Genomic DNA, 24,922 nt, shown 5'->3' with positions numbered 1-24,922 from the left:
AGAGAAAGTCAAAGACCTTCGCTGGTGCAGTATGATAGACCAGCCGGACCCGGAGGTTTATGATCTTGTTGCTGTCAAGAGATTTCTCAGTAGCTGCAGATTCGACTTTGAAGTCCACACCGGGTGGATATCAAGTTTGGGAGAGCACTCAGATTCCTTGCAATGCATGAAACAGTTGCAGGATACGGTTTTGAATTTCTAAATCTCTCCTATGCTTGTCGATATTTAAGCTGCTTTATGAATCATCATCTCATACAGCACTCTTTGACCTGACACATTGATCTAGAATATCGTCTCACACGTGATTGTTTCTCTATGAAACTTGTCAATGTTGTCATGGTCCGCACCGCTTACCGATGTGCCAACTCATTTTTTTCCAAAATTCGATAAATCCTTTCTGATTAAAATTAATTTTGGTAAACGGCATTGAGGTAAAACACGAGTCAAAACCAACATCGGAAAATCATTTTTGTAAATACCTTGTGTTTTAAATTTCTCTTAGTTTATTGATTTTAGGGGGAGTAAATCCAAAAATATGAAAATCCAAAAACATCGAAAAATTTCAAAAACACAAAAACAATAGAAAAGCAAAAATGAGTTTCCTGGCGAGCAAAAGAGAAAATGATAGTACATCAGTGGTCTACTCAAACCTCTTTAAACCTTAAATGAAAAATGATAAGCAGCTCTATATAAGATGTATCGGTAGGCTCACAATCATTTTAAAGTGTGCAGGGTGATATAAATCTTAAATCGACTGAAGACCAGGTGGGAAACATTCATTGGCATATGGTCTTAGTACCGAAATTTCGTTTGATAGATTGCCGAGGTTCTGAGATATTCGGTCTTTATGCTGCTTATCATCTGGGTATCATGGTTGTATCTTTTACCGAAAAATAACGGGGACGCAAGTCTAGATCTTCCATGATACTATACATACGTGTACATATTACATACTGCATTCGACCTCAATAAGTGATCAACAATCACATGTCCAAATCAAATAAGTGATAAAATATCACATTTATCCGGGAGTCAAGTTCGTCTCTCTGCTGTACGAAAGTACTGACCTGTTCACGGACTTGCTCCTGTGCCCTCATGCATATGAAAATCAAGTTCCTCATCAATAAGTGATTATATCACAAAGGACTTGTTTTCAAATCAAAATAAGTGAGAATCTCACATCATATACGGTCAAACAGATGATAATCGGTATACTCACCGGTAAGATGAACCCTCGTGCATACCTTGATACGGGAATGTGTCGTGATGTGGATGAACACCGGTCGGTAAGTATAAATCATACCTTAACGTATCCCCTAAACATGATTACATCTGATAAGTTGAGCTTAAGTGGACAACAATACCGATAATTGTTATAGGATGCTTATCTTAATGTTAACTAACTGAACAACAAGAGTGTTTTGGCATGACCGTACACTGATATGATTCTCTTACCCTCGAAACTCGCAAAAAGAATGTATGTATATATTTATTTACTGCTTTCAGTATTTACATTTAGAAAAGTCAAAAATATCAAAAAGATTTTAGGTGTGTTTTAATATAAACTTTATAAAAGCCAAAAAGATTTTATTTCTAATTTATTTTCGATCGTACGATGTTGGAACTCGAGTCTTCGTTGCCTGAAACCTGAACGAAAACCGAATTGACTAAAATCTTCATAAACGGTTGAAATTTGCAAGTCTTTGAAAGTTGAAATCTGAAATTGATAAATCTGAAAAACTTTCAATCTGTCGGACGGTGTTTGATTGTGACATGGTCATCCGTGTGTCACTTGTTTATGATTAACTATATTCCAAGCAGTTGTTCTCATTACGCGTTTAGATTTCTTGCATGTGCAGATTCTAAAGGCTAGGAGAACATGGTCGATGACAAAGCTTTGGAATGAAGACACGACATGAAGGCACTCAAATGATGAAGATGATCGAGTTGCCGCTGACCATCATCAACACCACAAGGATCTCACTTCATAAAGATAAAGTATTTCACGAGCATAACTCAAGGGGGAGCTTATGTTAAGGGGGAGTTTGTTAACACACTTCCTACATGATACGGGTAGTTTGTTGATACACTCTCTGCTTTCAATACGTGAAGACTTTGAAGATCCTCTGACATGGAAGACATGGAAGATGAACCTCACGAGTAGCGTCCAAGGGGGAGTTTGTTGATACATATTATGTGGACGCGACTTGGTTCGGTTCAACTCGGTTCGGTTCGACCCGGTTAGGTTCGGCTCAGGCCCGACGTCACGACATTCCTCTGTCGTGCGTCCCAGAGTTCAACACGTGAAGCACGGAGCGCCGCGAGCCGGTTCCCGCTGCCACATCATCATGACATCATCATGATGATGTCATGATGATGTCATATACTTTGACCAAATACCTTTTGCAATGGATGGAATGGACTTTACGTAGAGGATGGTTGTGATTGGGCCTCCTTGTGTAGGCTAATGCATCATTGGGCCAATCCATTAACCAATCGCACACATGTAGGTCTAATATAAAGGTAATTTCGGTGAACAAAGGGGGTGGCGTACACAAACAGAAAGGATAGCATACACTGATAAGAGAAGGAGTGTACAAGCAAGAACACGGAACCGAGTGAACTAGTGAGAGTTTGCAAAGATTATTTGTAAACATTGATTTGTAACCGTTTCAAGTATTAATGCATTAGTGTTAATCGTTGAGTCTCGGTCTCCTTCTCGTGTTCTTGTCGTGTTCAAACTCGGTTTGCATCTCCGGTTGGATTCCGCACAACCGGGTGTGTTTGTATAACAAGGTTTAGGTTCGTCATCCTCCGGAAAGGGACCTACAATCCTCCAGTTTGACTTGGACAACAGTTTGGATGTTGAAAGATTGTCTGTCTCGAAGAATGATGAAGAGATCGAAGGATGATTTGGATCCTTCGATCTCATCGAAAGATAGGCTTCGAATGATAGACTTCGAAAGGTGATCTTTCGAGGTCCTTGATGATCCTTCGAATGTCTAGTCATCGATAGATGATCCTTCGGACCATCTATCGGATCCTTCGATCCAGACTTCATGGGCTGGGTATATATATACCCATGCAGTGTCTGTGTGAGATAAGAGTTCTGCCATTTTTGCACATCCGAGAGATAGAGAGCTTTGAGAGCATTCTGTCCAAAACTCACACACACACTTTGAGAGTTTACAAGTTAGATTTGTAAACATTGTGCTTGTAACCGGAACCTTCATTTGCATTAATACAACTAGTGTTAATCGGTGAATCTTGTGTGTTTGTGTTTATACTTGTCTCATCCCGGTTTGCCTACTAGCTTGGATTCCGCACTCGCTAGTGGGTTAGTATAACAAGGTTTAGGTTTGTTCTCGATCCTCCGAGAGGGACCTACAAGGTGTGCATATATATATGTGCGCATGATGAAATGACAAACTATTTTAAGTAAAAGACCACAAGAACCGCATGAACAGCTAAGCATTTGTATGCTGTGAATCTTAGGTATAGCGCGAGAGATAAGATTCTCATGGCTCTTTAATTATCTATACTATATTAATAAGCATATCCAAAGGACTTCTTAAGGTCATATAAATTCTCTTAAAACACCCCTAAAGCATGCTGTACAACCCTCTAAAGCACAATATAATTTACAATTCCAATTATGCCCTTCACCAAAAAACACACACGGGGTACAACATCAGATGCATAATGTACTACTCATTAAAAAACACACGGTATCACTATCTCATTAGGGTTTCAGATGTCTATCTCATTCCAATCCGCCTCCCCATCTCTCTCTCTCTTGGAGATTCAGAAACCCCAAGCTATCTTCACCAGATCTGTTTGAGAATTTGCTTTCTTCACCAGATCTAGGGTTTCTACATGTCATTCAAGATTTGGCTATCGCAGTTTTCTCTCTCAAACGAGATCTAGAGTTTCTACATACGCTTCAAGATCTGGCTTTCACAGTTCGGTTCGACACATTTCAAATTGAGATCCCTTTTTCCATTTTCGTTCTCTCTCTCCCTCAAAGATCTGGATTTGGATCTGTGGATCCAAAAGGAAAAACAATCAGAGATGTTCTTTTACCCCAAAAATCACTGTGCACTTTTATATACATACATCTGGTGAGAGCCAAACCTTGCAAGACCCAAAATTTCATCCAGATGATGTTTGTATCTGCTTTAAACTTGCAGATCTAGGGTTTTACTTTCATGTCTTAGGTAAACTCTACTTTGAATCAACAGATCTAGGGTTTTATACCTCATGCTTGTCGATTTTTATTTTTTTTGTTGTTCTAATAATAACTGGAATTAAAATGTAAAATTTTCTCTCAGGACCACATGCGTAAGGCTGGAGATGCATGTTTTGCTGAAGTTTCTTGGATAATCCCGTCACCGATACACAGGTCAGTTTATTTCTATCTTTGCTGGTAAGATTTGTTTTGTTAAGAAATGACTTACTGAGAATTGTAAGTGGCAATTTATTGTGATTCGGCACGGAATATATTTGTTTTTTATTCAGGGAACAGAACAACTTGGTCATGTTCAGTCAATACAAGTGTATTTATTAAGAAAAATATTTATATACTTGAAATCCGGATTTGGTGGATGATTTAGGTTAAATGAAAGGACTTGCGAACTGATTTAGTGTTGGTTGGTGATGGCCTGATGGGTCATTAATTGTATATCAGCACCTAAGATGGGTGTTATAAGACATAGCAGGTGTGCATATATATATGTGCGCATGATGAAATGACAAACTATTTTAAGTAAAAGACCACAAGAACCGCATGAACAGCTAAGCATTTGTATGCTGTGAATCTTAGGTATAGCGCGAGAGATAAGATTCTCATGGCTCTTTAATTAAACCTTAAAACAAAAAGAAATCAAGGTTGTCCTGATTCATTTTTCATTTAAATATTGCTTTTTCATTGGACAGCATGTGAGCGGCTTATCATTCTAGAAGCTAATTGTACTTATTTAAAAGATTATGGTGTTCTCTTGTCTCACTGTGGATAGCGGTGCAAACGAGCCGAAGTACTCGCGAGCTCCTCGAGCTCGGCTCAAAAAAAAGCTCGAATGAGCCAAGCTTAAACGAGCTCGAGCTCGGGCTCGGGCCCGGGCCTAAAAACAAGCTCATTTAGTAAAGAGCCCAAGCTTTGTCTATTGTATCATCTCAATATGCAGGATATGCCAGTATGGTATGATAATGGACTTTGTATAAGTAAATAAACTTCCTAAGTTTCTTTTTATTAGTTGCATTATACAGATGTAGGCATTGAACTTAGTTGCATTATATGTGAAATTGGTTAGGGTTTTAAAAGATTAGCAACAGTAGTAGTGGGTCAAAGTGCATATGACTGAGTTTTTTTTATATAAGTTGTATTTTTGTGATATTGCAGCCAACAGATCAGCATCAGCGGCTTTCCTTATGCTTTGACAAACTAAAATGTCTCTAGAAGCTTGAAATCAAGGTTGTCCTGATTCATTTTTCATTTAAATATTGCTTTTTCATTGGACAACATGTGAGCGGCTTATCATTCTAGAAGCTGGTTGGACTTATTTAAAAGATTATGGTGTTCTCTTGTATACACAGGTTCATTTATCAGCTCCCAGCTGTTCGTTTAACGGATGAACAAGATGGTCGATTGAGAGGGTTTTGGTGAGTCACACAGGTTCATTTTAAAGCATTTCCCCCTCACACATGTAGGAAAGAGAAGTAAAACCATTCATTGAAGATCTACGTTCGTTTGTTTGTACATTCACAGAAGGTAAAGAAATTATATTTATTATGTCATAAAGCATTTTTTGTATGTTGCTGTATTTTTTATTATTATTCAGGTTTGTGACTTGTTTTATTATTATTAAGCTTGCAATATTGTAAAAAGAACATGCCCCTTAATATGCTAAAAGAAATACAATTGACAAATAGACTAGAGCCAGATCTGATGGTTTACAGATGTGGTAATGTTAAGTTGACTGATGGTTGTTTTGTGATTTGCTAGGGAACACAAGAACAGTCCCAGCTGGACAAACATCGAAAACAGGTTCAAAGATTGGCAAACCAAATGGTCATGCATCAAGGCATGGAAGCAGATATTGAATTATTGTCTCTTTTTCGGTTCTAGAGAGTGGTTTCAGTGAAGGGCTCAAAACCAGAGCTGATCATGTCTGTTTAAGATATCAACATCCACTCACAATCTTTAATTACTGTCAGGGACTCTAACAAGGTATCGTTCTAAGTTGTAAATGATGTGGTGGTCATCTTGTTGGATATTTGCTGGACAATAATGGCTCCGAGGTACATGCTCCCTAAACTTATGCCATTTTAATCTATTCTTGTAACTCTATTATGCCTTTTTATGTTTCTCTAGGCGCGAGAAATGAATAAAAGAAAGGAGGGTATGCCAGGTGAAGCAAGAGCTGCTGCTTTATTAAGGCGTTCTGTTAGAGAGAATGGGTAAATATCATAATAACCCTTTTGTTTCACCTTCCATTCTTTGCTTCTTGCTTATGCTTTTTTAATCATTTTAGAGCATGCAATGACAAATATATCGATACGATCATATTAATTGGTCTTACTTTTTTTTTTACAGTTCTGACCTTGCCGAGCAAAGTGGAGAAGTATCACGATCCATATCTGGACCAGGTTTGATTACATATGGTTCTCCTGAGCAGGTTTGATTTATATTTTTTTAGACTGAAAGGGTCGGTTGCAGATGTGATAGGGCTAAGAGTCGAGGCTTTGTGCTCCCCTACTTTGAACGGCTAAACCCTTACAATGTTTTGACTTTGGTGAAAAAGGTACATTGAACTTGGTTAATTATGTGATTAAGCTTCATCATAACTGTAGTTTGATTATTATTGATGTTATTATAAGTCAAGAGGATCATTGAAATTGCAGATTCATGTCAAACTTAAAGTTGAATTTGCAAAATGTTTGACTTTTGAAAGTCAACATGTTTCTGTTTGTGATTTTGCATCAAGAATGAGCTTATAAGGCTAAATCGATTTGGTTTATTAAGGTTTCGGTTTGCTTAATTCGGTTTAGAAACTCAATGTTCTTGTTGTTTGGGTTAAAACAGGAACCGAAACCGTAATGGTTACTCGGTCAGGTTTATTTTGGTTAGGATGTGGTGTTTAGTTTGATCGGTTTGAAACCGAAAAAACAAGGTCTTAATATGTTTTTTACACTTGTTTTTAGCTGATCCCAAGCCTATTTTCTAATCTATTCGGTTTATTCAGTTTACAAATTCGATCCTTCGTGTTTTGGTTACAACCCGAACCATAAACCGAATTGGTAATTGTTAATGTTGGTTTTTATTCTTTTATAGGAATATGGGTATGGGGAACCCCGGTTGAAATGGATATTGATGGAGTGAAAACGTCTGTCTTTTATCTTGACACAGAGGGGTTCGAAAGTATAGGGAAATCAAACGTCTATGATGACAGGTGTTACACAAATATATTCTTTATCTTTTTGTTCTTTTCTTATGATATAATATAATTATGGATTATGTTTTTGCAGGATATTTGCTCTCGCAACGGTTTTGAGTTCTGTTCTTATATACAATTTGCCTGAGACGGTCTGTTATTCTTCTTTTTATTTTCTTAATTTTCTTTAATTTTCTGGTTTGGCCAGGTTCAAATCCAAAGAAGCGGATGCATTGCTCTATAATGATCATGCCATCTTGCGTTTAGTACAAAACTGATTTTTTTTGTTTTGTTTGTCAATGAACAGAGTAAAGGTAAAGTTTGACCAACTTGGTAAGCTTATGATGAGGTGAAGTTTTTCCGTGTGTGACTCGTTAGACTTGAATATAATTGTAGGGGCAAGATGTGGCGTTTGAACCAGCAAAACTCTTGTGGCTTATACAACGTGACTTCTTACGTAAGTTTTTTTTCTTTCCGTTTATGTAACTTTGAAGTGACAATATTGACCCATTTATATAGTACGGGTTGGTTTGGGTAGGACTGAAAAGGAAACAGATCAAACGGTTTGAATGGGTCAAACTCATTAAAAATTTGTTGAAGTGCGTAAACCCTTCTAACTTGCTTTGTCAAATAAAATTCAGATTGTTATTTAAAGTTATAATTTTTTTATATTATAAGGGTTTATTTGGGTTAGGTCAGGGGTCAGGCTTTGTTTCTAGCTCGTCAAATGGGTTATTGTTTTACATTTTTTTTGGCTTGTTACAGAGGGGAAGTCTGTAAAAGAAATGGTAGATGAAGCTCTACGACATGTTCCTAACCATGATGGTTAGCTTTTTTTTTTGATATATTTTGTGATTATTTAAATACTGAGATAAATGTGTATTGTTTTTCAGGTGACAAAAATATTGACCAGGTACCCGATTTTTCAGTTATCTATCAGACATATGTGAATTATATAATTCAATATCTGAATTTTTTCGTTGTCTTAAAATAGGTCAACCAAATTCGGGACTCTCTAGCTATCATGGGCGACAATAGCACAGCTTTCAGCTTACCACAAGTACGGTCCTTTTAATCATTAAAAAATATTAATAATAATAATAATAACTAACCTCAGTTATATTATTATAAAAAATATACCATTTTGTTAATAATCTTATGTTTTGAATGAAATGATATTTGGTGGTTAATGCATAAAAATAACACTCTGGGAAACCTTCAACAGTTCAACCCCAGTTTGAGCATTTTCTTGTTATGTTACTTGTTTGACCCGTTAGCGATAGAGCATAACCCAAGTTGATGGGTCAAAAGTGGCACCCCTATGGCTCTACACGTTAATCCAAAAAGTGGGTTAATCATGTATTACTTTAATTTTAGTTGGCCCCCTCTCTTATCTACTTGACCTTAAAAATCAAACAGATATAAATTTAAATATATGTAATTTTTATTTTTTCTTTGACTAACATTGAACATTAATAGGATATGTCTGGTCATTGTACCGTCGACGAATTTTCATCATTGAGAAATGATAGAGCATGGTATAATCTAACCTTTGTTATGGTCGAGCTTATTTGGCATGACGTTGAGGGAAAGAGATTAGTGATTATTTTTCTTGATCAAAACGTAAGAACATTATTTTAATTTGCTATATGTTATACAAGTGAATGTTTTTTCACCACTAAAATTGTTCTTTTTTTAGAGACAAAAAATTGTTGCGATCGTTCCACAAGATTTGATACACCTATATAATGACGATACATTGATGGGTGGCTTTTTTTCGTTGAATCATTTCCAAATTGAGAATCTCAACTATCATGAGTACCCAAAGTACCATAATTACCTCTTAGTCTGTTCGGAGAAAAAAATCGTCATCAATGAATATACGAAGCTTTTATCACTGGAGCTTACGATTCCAAGAGGTGCTTGTATATATCCGTTGGTGCCTTCCATTATAAAATTGAAGCATGATAGAAGACCAAAAAAATTTATTGTTGGTACATATAAAATCCCATTCTTTATTTTTTGATTAAAACTATAGAAGTTTATATATTTAGATATTAAATATGGTGTATACAATTTGGTTGATTTCATTGTAGATGTGGTTGGGAGGATAATAGAAGGTAAAAGAGATCGTTGTTGTTTCGAACTTTCTCTTCGAGATAAGACGTAAGTTATTATTTATTAACATATTAGAGACATATTATTTACATCATATGTAACCAAAAACTAATTTTAAAAGAACTTTAACCCAAAATTGTTGTGTATAGTGGTCATACAATACAAATGTTTTTGTCCACCCTGAAGCCTTCCGATGTTATATGTACCATTCTAGCGGTGCAACGAAAGTCTATCATATACGTATCACGTGTCAAGTTTGTTCACCTACCGGATAGTACGTTATGCTTTAAACATCAACTTTTTCAAAAAATTAGTTACATTTAATGGGTCATGTAATTTAATAAAAGCTGTATTTTATTTGTTTTTTCAGTTAATATTTTGAAGTCTACAGAACTGAGTAGGATTACTTACGACCCAGATATGCTCGAGGCACGAGATATTTAAATTATGGATCTATACCTAAGTCCGTGTTAATGTTAGAAACATTGGGTGTTTTTATATCTTTAGTTGTGGAATATTAAAATCCATGATGGTGTTTCGTGATTTGCTTTTGGTTAACTGCCTTTATGTTTCTTTCCTACTTGTAGAAGTATACTTTAGTTTGTTTAATATTATATTATGTTGTAACAAGTATGTTATATTACTTGATTTAAAAGTAATGGTTACACCTATTTTTCACCAAACTATAATCTAGATAGGTTGGACAACTAAAAAGTTATTATTTATCTTAAACGAAGGTATCACCATGGCTGACCTTCCTATTGAAACAATATTTGAGATATTAAAGAGGGTGCCAGCGAAGGTCGTAGGACGTTCTAAGACTGTCTGTAAGGAATGGTATGCGTTGCTGTCAACTCGAGATTTCATAAGAGTACATTGTTGTCGCTCATTAGTTTCATCTAACCAAAGAGTTCTCTTAATTGACGACCTAACATGCTCTGTTCATCCGATCATCTTTCAATCCTATGATTATGGGCCAAGGTCAATAGTTACATTACCATTCGACCACCAAAATAATGATGTGTCAATACTTTTACATTTGAATGGATTGTTGTGTGTTTGCTTGAATCATACAAACGAGTTGCTTCTTTGGAATCCAACAAGTACTGCTTTCAAGCGTTTGTCAACACCTGATTCTCTTGGAATCTATATAAATAATCTTGATGCCGTTGGTTTGTATGCTGATGATACCGATGATTACAAGGTCTTGCATATCAAGCGTAGGTGTGGTGTATATGAAAGCTATGTTTATTCTAGGGAATTAAACTTTTAGAGAAATATTCCTTTCTTAACAAGAGAAGAGTACCTTAGCCCCAATTTCTATTGGTCACCAGGCACATTTTGTGCTGGTACTCTGTATTTCACTCTTTGCGAATGTTGGGTCGGAGGTACAAATGTGGTGATTTGTTTTGATATTAATTCAGAGCAGTTCAAGGAGATAAGCTTTCCACCTGTTCCATCTACGGGATTTGTTCAAGGTGTTTTAGTGAATGTAAAAAATGAGCTTCACATGTTTGCTACGACTGGCTGGTTTGAGATAACAATTGACCTATGGACGCTAAAAGAGGATTACTGGATTAAGGTCTTATCATGTCCTCCGATCCCCCCAATATCATTGTCATTGTGGGGCGATATAACACATTACGTGACGAATGGTGATTGGTTTGTGATGACTAAATTAGGGAAGCTTTTTACTATTGAAATGGATAAGAAGCCCTTCGAAATTCTTTATCCAGTTACTTGGTTTCGTGGTTATAAGGGTGCAGTGTTTGTGGAGACCGTCGTTTCACCAACTATTTAGTTTGGCTTTAACTTAATGTTATCATTATGTATTCAATGTTTTAAGAATTTTGGTTTTCTATTTCTGGTAATCATGTTATTTTGTTTAAGAGTCATGTACTAATCTTGTAATATTTTCAGAATTTCATCATCTATGATAACTATCTTTTATTTAATTTGCAAGGTATTTGACACTTAACAATTTACAATGACTAATGGACAACCAGACCATCTTAATCAAGCTTCTAGCTCGAGTTCATCTACTAGAGCTGAAAAACGAAAAGAGTATAACAAAAGATATTATGATGCACGCAAAGAAAATAACAAAGTCCCGAAATTTGGGAGTGGTGAGGTCTCCCAAAGTGCTTCATCACTATCTTTAATGAGTAATAGATCAGCAGAAAGGACACCGTTAAGAAGTTTACAGACTAATATTACTCAATTTACCCAAATGACAAGCGTGAACGCATCAAGTATTTCTGCCGTGAAACGTAAGGAGTACAATGGAATGCATATTTCAAACGGTAGTCAAATTACATCAACCCTGACCAATGATGTTACGCCGACAACCACATTCCCCAATGTAATTGATGAAGTCATTACCAGAACATCGCGAGGTTTCTATTTACTTAACATTGATTTCTTTATTGAATTTGATATCTTTAATAACCTTCATTACTAAAGACAACGATTTTTTAGGTGTTCGAATTCAACCACGTACACTTTTACCTCAATTTTCTGAAGTAGTTGATCAACCTTCCTTCCAAAATGAGAATGTAGAAGATGATCCATATAACTTTGTTTACGATCGTTTACCTAGAGAGCATCGTGTTTTAAAAGAGCGTGGTGCATGTCCTGATTGTGGAGCAAAACGTTTTCAATTTGAATTTGATACCTTTTGTTGTATGAGTGGGAAAACTGTGTTAGCAAATTCAGAAATTCCAGAGGAATTGCATCGACTTTTCACATCGCAAGATGAAATTGGAAATATTTTTAGGCAAAACATTCGTGCTTATAACACCAATTTTTCTTTTGCCTCAATGGGAGTGACGTTGGATGATACATTGAACAATATGAGAGACGGTGTATATACTTTTCGTGCACATAGAGGAATATATCACAAAATCGACCAATTAGTTCCGAGGGATGGAACCCCTAGGTACTTGCAGTTGTATTTTTATGATCCTGATGCCGAGTTAGATCTCAGACTCCAATGGCCAAATCTTGATCGTCGTATTACTCAGATTTTGACACGCGTTCTTTCTACAAACCCATATGTCGATACATTTAGAAGACTTGCGGAACTAGGACCTTTGGACAACTATAGAGTCACTTTGAATGCCTCGGTTGAACTTGACCAAAGGGTGTACAACCGGCCAACGACATCAGAGGTATATAAAATATTATATTAATTACAACTATTTAATAGTATTGCTTATTTTACTTACTTATAGTTCACGATTATATAGGTTGCTGGTATTTGGGTTGAAGGTAATGACAATATTACTTCGTATAAACGAAGTATTGTTGTGTATGGTAGGTCTGAATATAGCCAAACTATTCAGCCGTACTTCAGTTGTTACGATCCATTGTCATATCCTCTATTTTTTCCTAATTGTGAGTCGGGTTGGCATGCCAACATACCACGTCACGGAGTATCAATCAATGAGGTTCGCAACAATGACAACATCGAAGGAGAAATGGAAGGTACATCCTTTTTAAGTGAAGATCATAAAAATACCGTAATTCGTTTTATTTTTATTAACTGTTTGTTTTTAAAACATCTTCATCGTTCAGAGGCTAACACACGAAGTGGTAGAACAACCGTGGCTATGCGAGAGTACTACTGTTACAAGTTCCAGATTCGATCTACCGCAAATGTGCTTCTGTTCGGTGGTAGACTGCTACAACAGTTTGTGGTAGATGTTTACATAAAAATTGAGACGTCACGCTTAGAATTTTGTGAGAGAAACCAGGCTAAGATACGGACCGATCTGTACCAAGGTCTTGTGGATTGCGTCAATGCTGGTGAGGTTCATGCAAACAGAGTTGGGAAAAGAATTGTGTTGCCTGCATCTTTCATCGGAGGGCCTCGCGACATGCGACGTCGGTTTCTAGATGCGATGACTTTAGTTCAAGATGACGGCAAGCCTGATATATTCCTTACAATGACGTGTAATCCTAAGTGGCCTGAGATATGTGATAATTTACATGTTGGTCAAACTGCACAAGATCGTCCAGACCTTGTTTCAAGAGTGTTCCGTGCTAAATTAGAAGATCTTAAGGAACAACTCTTCAAGAAACATATCCTCGGGGAAGTTAAGGCATACGTTTATGTCATTGAATTTCAAAAGCGTGGTTTGCCGCACGCACATTTTCTCCTTATCATGTACCCGCAACACAAGATCAATAACGCGGACCATTATGATAAGGTTGTGTGTGCTGAAATTCCTAACAAACTAAGTCATCCCAAATTGCATGAGATGGTTGTCAAGCACATGATTCACGGTCCTTGCGGCAATTTACGATTAAGCAGTCCTTGTATGCAGGGTGATCCTAAAATTTGTCGTTTTCACTATCCTAGACAATTCAATGAACAGACAACACAAGGAGAAGATGCGTATCCGTTGTATCGAAGGAGAGACACCGGGATAGAAGTGGATGTACGAGGAATAACACTTGATAATAGATGGGTGGTCCCATATAACCCAAGGCTTTTGATGATGTTTAACTGCCACATCAATGTTGAAGTTTGCTCAAGTATAAAATCTGTGAAATATCTTTTTAAATATGTTTATAAAGGACATGACAAACAGGTTATTCAAGTTGATCAAAGTGAGCCAGGGGTTGTTGTTAATGAGATAAAGAGCTTTTAAGATGCACGCTACATATCGCCCACAGAGGCCATGTGGCGCATTTTTTCCTTCTCTCTTTCTCAAATCTCTCCTTCTGTTTTAGCCTTACAACTTCATCTCCCAAATAATCAGATGGTTAGATTTAGAGATGATGACATAATGTCTAATATTGTTGATAGGGAAAGGGATAAGAGAACCATGCTAACAGCATTTTTTGAGAGAAATAGAATCGATGAAACAGCAAGGGTATATTTGTATAAAGATTTTCCAAAACACTTTACGTGGAATGGAAGCACACGCCGTTGGAATCCTCGTGGCGGTAAAAAACAAAGAGGTCGTATCGTTTCCGCTAATCCAGCCGAAGGAGAAAGGTACTACTTACGCCTACTTTTATCAAATGTCAGAGGGCCTACTTCTTTTGAACATCTTTGCACAGTTAATGGTCAACGGTGTGAGACATTTCGAAAAGTAGCTCTTGAGTTAGGCTTAATAGAAGACGATGAATATCTATCACAATGTCTCGAAGAAGCCTCTATGTTTCAGTTTCCCAATGCTCTTAGAAGGTTATTTGCGACCATAATGATTTTTTGCCAACCTGGAGATATTCGAAAGTTATGGAATGACCACTTTGATCCACTATCTGAAGATCATCGGTTACATTGTCAAAGTATAGAACGAGTTCAAAATATGGTCCTTACCGACATTAGTGTCTTTCTACAATCCATGGGTAAAAATATCAATAAATTCGACCTTCCTAAGATAACAGACGATGTTAACTTACAGGATGTAGGTTATCGTGAGTTACAAGAGGAGTATGGGATTGTTTTGGAACCTGAACACTTGAGTGCCAAAGATTCACTTAATCGGGACCAAAAAAACGTGTTTGATGAGATCATGATGCATGTTGATAATGATCTTCCAGGCGTCTTCTTTATTGATGGTCCAGGTGGAACTGGAAAAACATTTTTGTACAATGCCTTGCTTGCTGAAGTTCGGTCACGTGGTCTTATTGCTCTCGCAACAGCTTCATCAGGTGTTGCGGCTAATAATATGCCAGGAGGTAGAACGGCTCACTCGAGATTCAAGATTCCTATCAATCTTGAAAATAATTCAAAGTGCAATATCAAAAAACAGAGTGGGGCTGCTAAACTGATTCGGTCTGCCAAAATAATCATATGGGATGAAGCGTCGATGGCTAAACGGCAGGCGATAGAGGCAGTCGATCGTACATTCCAAGACATTATAGGTGTTAGTCTCCCATTTGGTGGGAAGATAATGGTTATGGGAGGTGACTTCAGACAGGTGTTGCCGGTTATTAAACGTGGCACTCGAGCACAGATTGTAGACTCCAGCCTACGAATGTCACCTCTTTGGTCTTTGACTAAGAAGATGCGGTTGACCATAAATATGAGAGCGTTGAAAGATCCATGGTTTTCTGAATTTCTTTTAAGAGTCGGCGATGGAACTGAAGAACCAATCGAAGGAAACTATATCCGCATACCCGATGACATGACAATTCAGTGCAACAATAGAGAAAACTCTATAAAAGAATTGATCAATGCCATCTTTCCATCAATTGAAGATATTGTATATTCTTCGGATTATATAATCTCTAGAGCAGTATTGTCCACTAAAAATGAGAGTGTTGACGAGATTAATAATCAAATGATTGAAATTTTTCAAGGGGAGGAAAAAGTTTATTACAGTTTTGACGAAGCTGAAGACGATCAGCGCAACTTCTATCCGGTCGAGTTCTTAAACTCGCTAAATTTTAGTGGTTTGCCGCCTCATAAGCTTCGTTTAAAAATTGGATGCCCAATAATATTGTTACGGAATATCGATCCATCACATGGCCTGTGTAATGGCACGCGGTTGATATGTAAAGGTTTCATGCGAAATGTTATTGATGCGGAAATTGCAGTCGGTCAACATGCCGGAAAACGAGTTTTTTTTGCCAAGAATCCCTCTAACCCTTTCTGAAGATGACATGTTCCCATTCAAGCTGAAAAGAAAACAATTTCCAATTCGACTTAGCTTTTCCATGACAATTAATAAAGCTCAAGGTCAAACAATTCCGCATGTTGGTATTTATCTACCGGATTCTGTATTTTCACACGGGCAACTTTATGTGGCGTTATCAAGAGGGATTTCAAGACAAAATACGAAGGTGTTGGTACATCTCGCCAAAGATTTCAAACAACGTGGAGTTTACACATCAAATGTTGTCTACCATGAAGTGTTGCGTGATTAATTAACCGCATCCATATCAAAAGGAAGGTATGTTAGTAGATTTTGTGCCTTAATTGCTTCCAGAAATTACTTTTTAATTACTTTTTTAAAACACCTATAAGCTTCTAACATTGTTTTTTTATGTGTCGAAATCTGGTACAGTAGAGGAGAAGATACAAGAAAGTCTTGAGCGAACGGATGTATTGGTAAAACAGGAAGAGATACAAGAGACCCCCCGTATTTTGTTTTTAGTGTTTTGTCCAGCTACTTGCCTGTTTTGTACTCTTCTTGTTTTTAATTATATCTACTTCCTTGTTTTGCACTCTTCTTGTAGATAGATAACGTCGAAGCTACAGCTAAAAAAATTTACCTGAGTATATCACCAAAGAATCGAGAAACTAACAGAAAAACCAGTGCCAACATATCACGAATAAGAAACTAACTTAAGTACTATACGATATATCACGAGACGACGGATAAACTACCGGTAAATTAGTACCCTATTGTAATCATCGCCACTCCCGCCGCATCGCGCGGGTAAATGACTAGTATATATATATATATATATATATATATATATATATATATAGAGAGAGAGAGAGAGAGAGAGAAATTATAATGTACAAAACGTCTTATCGTACTTCACGTACGCGACGAAATTACGCTAGTGCATTTGAAAATCACGCAAGTTATGAAGTTAAAACCCTAATCACGTTTTGTACATAATCACGCATAAGCTGCATAATCACGCATGGCAAAAGTGTTCAAAATATAATAACGCACGTTGTAAACTTAATCACGCATGTTGTAATTTCGTCGCGTACGTAATGTACGTTAAGCAGTTTTGTACGTTAACATTTCTCTCTCTCTCTGTCTCTCTCTCTCTCTCTCTCTCTCTCTATATATATATATATATATATATATATATATATATATATATATATATATATATATATATATAGGGTGAGGTTCCGCTACAAAGTCCATTTTTCCTACAAAGTGTACAAAGTCTTAAAACACCACAATTTCAGCCATAAAACACACTCAAAACCCACAAATAACATAGTGAAGATCACTAAAACACAATATCCAAACCCTAACATTCCTTAAAAACTTCAAACACACCACCGTACAACTATGAATTTAAAACACAATACGATAATCAACATAAAACACACTAATGTTAGTCATTCGATAATCAAAGCCTTATCATTCAAAACACAACACAAAACCGACAAATATGGTGTTTTAGTAACCTCCACTATGTTATTTGTGGGTTTTAAGTATGTTTTATGGTTGAAATTATGGTGTTTTATGACTTTCTACACTTTGTAGGAAAAATAGTCTTTGTAGCCAACTCCTACCCTATATATATATATATGATTCTAACTTTGAAATGGAAAAAAAAATGAATTTGCATTTTAATTGAACTTCTCATTTATGTATCCAAAAATTTAAAACGTGAACATAGCAAAACTCGAAAAACAACTAGGCACGCCTAACTAATAGGTTTTCGTAGTTAACACATGAGACTTCCATTCGAATTACTACAGCTTTAAGACCATGTGTAGTGGTAAGGGTGAATAATGCCCCTATCCTTGGGCATTTTCTGCTATGTGGCGTTACAGTCAGCAAGTGGCATTATTGAGCGTTTTTCTAAAATGGGTGTTGCGGGAATGTAGGCATTATCTTAAAAGGGTCTAAAGAATTAAATAAAAATAGAAAAACCAACAAAAAAAACTATTGGACTAAAAAAAGATTAAGTGTTATTGACCAACTCAAAATGTTCAAAGCGTGATTTGAATCACGCGAAAAAAAAACCGCCTAGAAGGATGGATCCCTGGCGTGATTTGACAATACATCATGCAATACAAATGTGACAACTCGAATTTCCAAGATTTCTATTTCGCATTTATTGCACGTTCATTGTTTGTGTAGTTAATTATTTGCACAACTAGTTGCCATGGAATTATATACGTTTTGATGAAATGAATCGTATTGGGTGTTTGTGCATGGTTGTTTGTTAATTGTGAAAGACTTGGTAAATATATGAACTTGGTGGTGAAACTATGAAATTGTTGTGAGATGGTGTGCATGTGTAAAATATGATACTTAGGGAGGTAGAGGGTAATTAGTGAAATCCTAGAGATTCTTAACCCTAATCCCTTGTTCACTAATCATTTTCACAAGAAACCAAAGCACGTACTTCACATTCTCTGGCAATCATCACCATCATCATTGGCAAGACATTCATCACTTTTGTTTCCACATTCTCTCTAGAATCATTCAAGGTAATCGTTTATTGATTGTTTGATTGTATCAATTCTTGATTGTTAGAATACTTGTAAACCCTAGCTTTGATTTGATGGTTCTGTGCTTTAATTTGATTCTGGATTATGGTGATTATGATGAATGATTAGTTGTATGGCGATAAGATTGTTCACCTAATGATTGTTGTAATCGTTGATTGATTGCTTATGAATTCTGCACTCTGTATACATGGATTAGGGTTTCCAGATCATATGAACAATAAAACGTAACTGATACCATCACGTTGAACTGGAATAATCGTTTGTATGACTATTGGTTGCCTGAGTGTTATGATTTAAAGATCCGACCTTTAAAATGTGTAATCATGTCCGACTTTATATCATGAACACATAGTCCGACCCTTGTAATTTTTGTCATGGTCCGAATTTTTAGACAAGCAAGCATGAGGTCCGATCTTTATTGATTAGATGAAGAGTCTGAGTTTTAATTTCATGAATGGTCCGCACTTCATACTCATGCTTATGGTCCGAGTTTCTCCCAAGGCTAAAGGGAATGTTGTCCGACTTTTGGGTTATCATAAGATGTCTAACTTTTGTTATAAGGACAGTGTCCGAGTTTTTTTTGGCATGATCACTCGTCCGACCTTGTGACCCCCTACCTTTGTCCGAGTTTTAAGGGGGGACACCCCTGTCCGAGCTTTAACCCACCCCCCCTCCATGTCCGAGCTTTATGCCTAGTCTTGGTCCGAGCTTAGTGAGCATCCAGGGTCCGAGTTTCTTTATAATGATATTGTCCGAGTTTTTTTCATTAGGCAAGGAGGATCCAACTTTTATTATGTGGGCCGAGATTGTTTCGGCAGTCTCGCAATGAGTGCAGGCTGGGCTCCGATATAAGCAGCCTAAAAGAATCACACACACACACACACCTATTATGGACTTTGAATAGTGGGCTGCATACTTGTAACGGGTTCAGGGACTGGGCCGCACATTAATATTAAACTGTATAATGTAAGCACACCTCGTTTGGGCCTAAGGTCATGAAATGTTGAGTAATACCCAAATCGCACATGTTTGGGGTATCAAAGAATTAACTATTATGTGACGTGTATGTATGAACTCGTGAGGTGAATTGGCTTATGATCTGCTTACATGCTAAAAGACTACTCGATGATGTTAGGCTCGTATGTTAATTGCTATGACTTGAACTATATGGGTGTTACTTATATATTACAATTGTGTGGTACGTGATTGAGTAATATGTGAATTAATCGTACGTGAGATACGTAGTATGTATGCACATGAAACTGATTGTTATCTGTACCCGTGTTAGGACGTGCTTAATCACTGTTAAATAGAGTAACTCATCTTACCGAGCAAACCAAGGTGAGTTCACACACTCTTACTAAGGCATGGGATTCCCAGGGCACGGGAATTGGGATTGAAGGAATGAGATTGAATAGAATCGTACTTACACTAATACTAGACTACCATACCATCGTCCTCGGTTGTGCAGGACACATACGTAAAACCTACATATATTTGTATTGCTCATTGTCCTCAGGTTGCGAAGGACACTCACGTAAAACCTACGTGAACTTATACTCACTACTGCCTCGGTTGTGTCAGGCACTTACGTAAAACCTACGTAAACCCCCGCGTACCCCTATCCTCGGCTGTGAAGGATTACTTACGTAAAACCTACGTAAACTTGTACGTGTTACTGTTCTCGGGATATGTAGAACACTTATGGTTACGCATAGTCTAGTGATATACAACATGGGAAGCCCCCACCAATAGAATGTACTATCGGCCCAGTAGAGCCACATGTTACACACGAACTTACTATTACGCATTTACTTACTGTGAACTCGCTCAACTAGTTGTTGATCCTCTGTTACATGCCTTGCAGGTCGTTAGGTACATGGAGCTTGCAAAGGGAGGAGCTGGTCGTTGTGGACTTGGATCGTGATTGTTTGTTGAACACATTATGACATTACATACTTATTTATATTGGGTTTTACTTATACGCTTCCGCTAAACAGTGATAAGTTACTTATGTTTTGAAACACCTTTCATATGGATTTGGTTTGGTTTATTGGCAATTACTTTTACTATATATATTGTTTTATATGATTGGTGGCTTGATCCCGGTCAGTCACGTTCCCAAGCGGTGATACTCCGCAGGTGGATTTTGGGGGTGTGACAACAAAGAAACCTATATATATAGGGTTCTTACATAATACAAAGGAAATGAAGAGATGGGAGTTAGGATGTGGATAGTCACTTTAATATAGTTTATTTATAACACTCCCCCTTGACTATCCACGTAATAAAAGAAAATAATGTATTATACACTTGGTGTTGCTGCCTCGTTAAAAACCTTGCTAGGAAAACCCAGTGGGACAAAACCTCAGCTAAGGGAAAAAGAGTGCAGCGTGTATTTTCTCCACCTGATACTTTTGGATCAGGCATGTTGCCTCATTATAACCTTACTAAGGAAACCCATTGGGATAAAACTTACTTAAGGGAAAAAGAGTGCAACTTGTATGATGCCCCCCCTCATTTTTACATGTATCCTATAAGTGACTTAGGTCCGGCTTCTTTGAAACTTGCTCAAACCTCGTAATCCACAGATGTGCAGCTTGGTATGTTGCTTGATCCATTAATGTCAAATCCTTCAATGAGCATTGATGTATGATCATCATGTGAAATTTTAATTGCCTTCACTTGTAAGTAGATACCATAAGATCCATGAATATGTTTTGTTACATTCCCTGCACTTACAAAATTAACCAAACTTGTTGATGGGTTAGTAAAATATGAATCCATATCTTTTGTACCTTAAGGGTATAAAAATATATGTTTTACCCGTTACATTATCTCCTCATTATACACGAGTTATATCTTGTCAATGAATTTCATGACATGTGTCTGTGTATAAATACTAGCAAGATATATAATTCGTATTTAACTATGGTACTTCTGGACCAATGATCTTTACTTCTCTCATAGGAGATGATAAGAGTCATTTTCTATACCAACTACTTGGTCATCATAAAATGTATGTATACCATAAGCTTTGTGCGTATGAACATGTCCACCATCTTGTATTATGATTGATGGATAATAATAATAATAATAATACAAATGCTTATTCTACATATCAAGCCACATATTTGCAATACCATCTTTAATTTGCAAATTCTTCCTTTAATAATTGAGCTCATTTTTTTTATCTTTTCAGGAGATTCAATTATATCATCAACATATATTAGAATACTCATAAACCTCATATTGTTCTTTTAATGAAAACAAATGGATTCACTACAATTTATGTATTTCTCTCTTTGCTGAGCTCATTAGTAAGTCGATTATACCACATTTGAATTGACTATTTTAGTCCATACTATCTTTTTTAACTTTATAAATATACATTCTCATACTCCTTTCCACTTTGACCAACAATGTTTGTGTATACACTCTTTAGGAGTGTTGACACGCAAACCTCCTCATTGATTTTATGCGAGGATATCTTAAGCACTTGCTTCATTTGTAAAATCCATATTGTACCATGTTTATACATTGTGTACATTGAGATACCATAATAACCAGGTACACATTTTCTATGTATCTTTATTGGAGTATTGGTGCACAATAATTACATGCATAAGGTGTTTCAATTAACCTTTAAGCACTCAAATGCTTTAGGATACTCATGGGGAGTTCCACTTATATTCAATTCAATTACATATACAACATGTATACGTATTCAGATCCTCATTTAAATAATAATCATAATATTCTCGAGAACTTATTTTATATGACTTAGTATCACGTGATACATAACTTTCATACGACGCATGTCAATTCTCTTTTATATATTACCAGACTAATAGGATATTGGAAAGTCAAAACATCCACCACGGGAGAATATATCTCCTCATAATCAGTCATAAGTCTTTGCAAAAATTCTTGTGCCACCAATTTTGACTTATATCACTTAATTTGATTTTCACATGATTTGCGTAAAGGACACATTTGTATCCAACATATTTTACAACTTCAGTTGTATGGACTGTTGTTCCAGAAACTTTCCATTTCATTAGAGAACTAAATTCTGCCTTATTTGCGTCTTTCTATTTTTTGGCCAATCAATTCTTACTATTCATTCATCGGCAGATCTTAAATTTGATCCTCATCATTTAATCATTTTAAGCGCTACATTATATAAAAAATGTATAACGACGTCGATTTTTATTTTGATTCCATACATATCTTATATCTTAGACATGATACAACTTATCGAGATCTCTTTATTTTCAGGTACCTGAGGTTCTTCTTGAACCATCATGTCTATTGTCTCTTCTTTAGATCTTATTACTATAACCTCGAGTTGACCATCTTAATTACTTGCTCCAATTTTCTGGGAATTTAATTATTGAAATCGACTAGTCTACCACGTTTCAGGCATGCAATAGACTCATTACAAAATATGTGGTTGTCCTCTTGGACACAAATATAACTGAAGCATAAGCAGTTGATTATGTGACTTACTTAGTCACTCTATTTTGGTCAGTGAACTTGTCTGGTAATTTGTTCTTTAATATTGGTAAATGAATTATACTTTAAATTTCTAGTTCATAGTTTATAGTCTGAGGATCAAGATGACATGATAATTCATTTCACTTTTCACTTTCCAACTGCTTGTTATCTCCCCCTAATGTTGGGAACATTCATTCACTAAAGTGAAAAACCAATGAGCCATAAACAAATTTCTCACAAATGGCTTTAAGTATTCAATCATAGATGATTATTATACCCAACATATTCTTTAACTTTTTAGAAGTCTCATCTTTGTGCGGTTTGGTGGATGAGTTTCAATATATGTCGCACAACCAAAATCTTTGATGAGACATCTTTGGTTCCTGACCAAAAACCAACTGTATGGGGAGAACTATAACTTATTGGCTTGATGTGAATTGATGATACTATATATAAAATTACATATAGCTAAATGAACTTTTGCTCCTCTCATGATCATTGGCCTTGTAACCAATAGTAATATGGATTAATATGCTTGCTATCACATTAGCTAAGCCACAATCACACAAGCTTCAGGTTGTGGATTTGATAACCATTTAGACGATGCATCGATTTCAAAATACTAAATGGTATCATATCGGGATACACATATTCCCTTATTATTTCCAAAATATTTAGGGATCTAAACCATACTTTAGTTGGTATATCATTAACTTCCCTTGAGAGCAAATATTGCATGCACTTAACAAGAATAATCTTGTAGTTCTTCATTAAATTTCACATCATTATCGACTCGGTGTGGTCTAACCGATCATGCCAATTAATCAAATAATCATTATTCATAAATTTTGATTTATGATCAATATCATAATATGTGAGATAACAATGTGTTCTTATAATCACTCCCATAATTCCTCACTACAAGTTGTCAATCTCATTGTGACCATTATTACAATTTTGATAGTCGGTTTCATTATTAACTTGGCTATCTTACAACTTTTGATAGCATGATCTCATTAGTAACATGATCAGCATTATAAGTTTCTCAATTACATCCATCATCCCAACATTTTCAAAGATCTTATAAGCATATTCACTTCAAGGAATGATGTAAACCAACCAAGTTTCATGGTTCGGACAAACGGATATGAAATCGTTTCAAAGTTGTTATCCTTGTTACATAATATTGCTACTTTAGCATATTTGAGAACGACAAATGAAAACTGTGTTACCCGATTTTACCTTGTAATCTTCTCTTTGCATTACACCATAGAGAAGTAATTACATGTCCGAATCATATAAGGTCTAACATCTTATGACCTTCTACATACTCAATATGAGATTTAGGGAGTATGACATCTCGGGTGTCATGTCTAAATTTTTGATTCCCTTTCATGAGAGATATTAAATCAATTTAGATGATCGATTGAATACTACAAATGAGTATATGATAACATATGAAATACACAATATAAAATAAAGTCAAATTATATAATACATGGCATCATAATATAATACGTGACCACATAAAACAATTCACAATATGTGACCACATAAAAAGTTGGTATGAAAACTTTATGAAATATTCATCACACTTAAAAGCAAATATTTAAATCATATTTACCACATGTAACCAATTAAAATTTTCACTTTTGGTAACATCATTAAGATAGAAAATTCATTAATTCTATTGCATCAA

At 36.1% G+C, this 24,922-nt stretch overlaps 4 protein-coding genes and 1 long non-coding RNA gene across 8 annotated transcripts; all 5 read left to right on the top strand.

Annotated features, from left to right (window-relative positions):
- The first annotated feature begins 3,739 nt into the window (after positions 1 to 3,739).
- LOC110935746 lies at positions 3,740 to 10,207 on the top strand. 4 transcript variants are annotated; one of them, XM_035989722.1, is made up of 21 exons: positions 3,740 to 4,217; positions 4,332 to 4,402; positions 5,399 to 5,470; positions 5,593 to 5,767; positions 6,002 to 6,080; positions 6,214 to 6,297; positions 6,371 to 6,456; positions 6,593 to 6,645; positions 6,716 to 6,800; positions 7,331 to 7,448; positions 7,525 to 7,550; positions 7,639 to 7,744; positions 7,827 to 7,887; positions 8,196 to 8,255; positions 8,324 to 8,343; positions 8,425 to 8,490; positions 8,910 to 9,053; positions 9,130 to 9,424; positions 9,527 to 9,596; positions 9,698 to 9,822; positions 9,919 to 10,207. In XM_035989722.1, the coding sequence occupies exons 12-21, from the start codon at positions 7,730 to 7,732 to the stop codon at positions 9,990 to 9,992; spliced, it is 930 nt and encodes a 309-aa protein (XP_035845615.1). In that variant the 5' UTR covers positions 3,740 to 4,217; positions 4,332 to 4,402; positions 5,399 to 5,470; positions 5,593 to 5,767; positions 6,002 to 6,080; positions 6,214 to 6,297; positions 6,371 to 6,456; positions 6,593 to 6,645; positions 6,716 to 6,800; positions 7,331 to 7,448; positions 7,525 to 7,550; positions 7,639 to 7,729; the 3' UTR covers positions 9,993 to 10,207. The 4 variants fall into 4 exon arrangements, with proteins under 4 accessions (XP_035845615.1, XP_022033787.1, XP_022033784.1 ...); XM_022178095.2 differs by having other exon boundaries at positions 6,002 to 6,297; positions 7,525 to 7,582; positions 7,738 to 7,744; XM_022178092.2 differs by lacking the exon at positions 7,525 to 7,550 and having other exon boundaries at positions 6,002 to 6,297.
- An 86-nt stretch (positions 10,208 to 10,293) lies between these two features.
- LOC110932907 (putative F-box only protein 9) lies at positions 10,294 to 11,349 on the top strand. The gene is made up of 2 exons (XM_022176159.1): positions 10,294 to 10,752; positions 10,822 to 11,349. The coding sequence occupies exons 1-2, from the start codon at positions 10,294 to 10,296 to the stop codon at positions 11,347 to 11,349; spliced, it is 987 nt and encodes a 328-aa protein (XP_022031851.1).
- A 186-nt stretch (positions 11,350 to 11,535) lies between these two features.
- LOC110932906 lies at positions 11,536 to 14,203 on the top strand. Its single transcript, XM_022176158.1, has 4 exons — positions 11,536 to 11,944; positions 12,027 to 12,718; positions 12,797 to 13,034; positions 13,125 to 14,203. Exons 1-4 carry the CDS (start codon positions 11,536 to 11,538, stop codon positions 14,201 to 14,203), a joined length of 2,418 nt encoding a protein of 805 aa, XP_022031850.1.
- A 138-nt stretch (positions 14,204 to 14,341) lies between these two features.
- On the top strand, positions 14,342 to 16,162 carry LOC110932905 (ATP-dependent DNA helicase PIF1-like). The gene has a single exon (XM_022176157.1). The coding sequence runs from the start codon at positions 14,342 to 14,344 to the stop codon at positions 16,160 to 16,162; it is 1,821 nt and encodes a 606-aa protein (XP_022031849.1).
- A 76-nt stretch (positions 16,163 to 16,238) lies between these two features.
- LOC110934368 lies at positions 16,239 to 16,733 on the top strand. The gene is made up of 2 exons (XR_002588274.2): positions 16,239 to 16,459; positions 16,574 to 16,733. It is a non-coding gene; the product is annotated as an uncharacterized LOC110934368 (long non-coding RNA).
- Positions 16,734 to 24,922: the final 8,189 nt, after the last annotated feature.

This window comes from Helianthus annuus, chromosome 4 (assembly GCF_002127325.2).
Source record: "Helianthus annuus cultivar XRQ/B chromosome 4, HanXRQr2.0-SUNRISE, whole genome shotgun sequence".
NCBI lineage: Eukaryota > Viridiplantae > Streptophyta > Magnoliopsida > Asterales > Asteraceae > Helianthus > Helianthus annuus.
This window is presented reverse-complemented; position numbering and strand designations above follow the sequence as displayed.

Bases quoted from the DNA above. Each gene is read 5' to 3' on its own strand.
- LOC110932905 (XM_022176157.1), top strand. From the start codon at position 14,342: ATGTCTAATATTGTTGATAGGGAAAGGGATAAGAGAACCATGCTAACA.
- LOC110932906 (XM_022176158.1), top strand. From the start codon at position 11,536: ATGACTAATGGACAACCAGACCATCTTAATCAAGCTTCTAGCTCGAGT. The intron at 12,719-12,796 runs GTATATAAAATA...ACGATTATATAG, and splicing joins ACCGGCCAACGACATCAGAG to GTTGCTGGTATTTGGGTTGA. The intron at 13,035-13,124 runs GTACATCCTTTT...TTCATCGTTCAG, and splicing joins CATCGAAGGAGAAATGGAAG to AGGCTAACACACGAAGTGGT.
- LOC110935746 (XM_035989722.1), top strand. The intron at 7,888-8,195 runs GTAAGTTTTTTT...GGCTTGTTACAG, and splicing joins TATACAACGTGACTTCTTAC to AGGGGAAGTCTGTAAAAGAA. The intron at 9,054-9,129 runs GTAAGAACATTA...TTCTTTTTTTAG, and splicing joins TTATTTTTCTTGATCAAAAC to AGACAAAAAATTGTTGCGAT.
- LOC110932907 (XM_022176159.1), top strand. From the start codon at position 10,294: ATGGCTGACCTTCCTATTGAAACAATATTTGAGATATTAAAGAGGGTG. The intron at 10,753-10,821 runs GTCTTGCATATC...TTAAACTTTTAG, and splicing joins ATGATACCGATGATTACAAG to AGAAATATTCCTTTCTTAAC.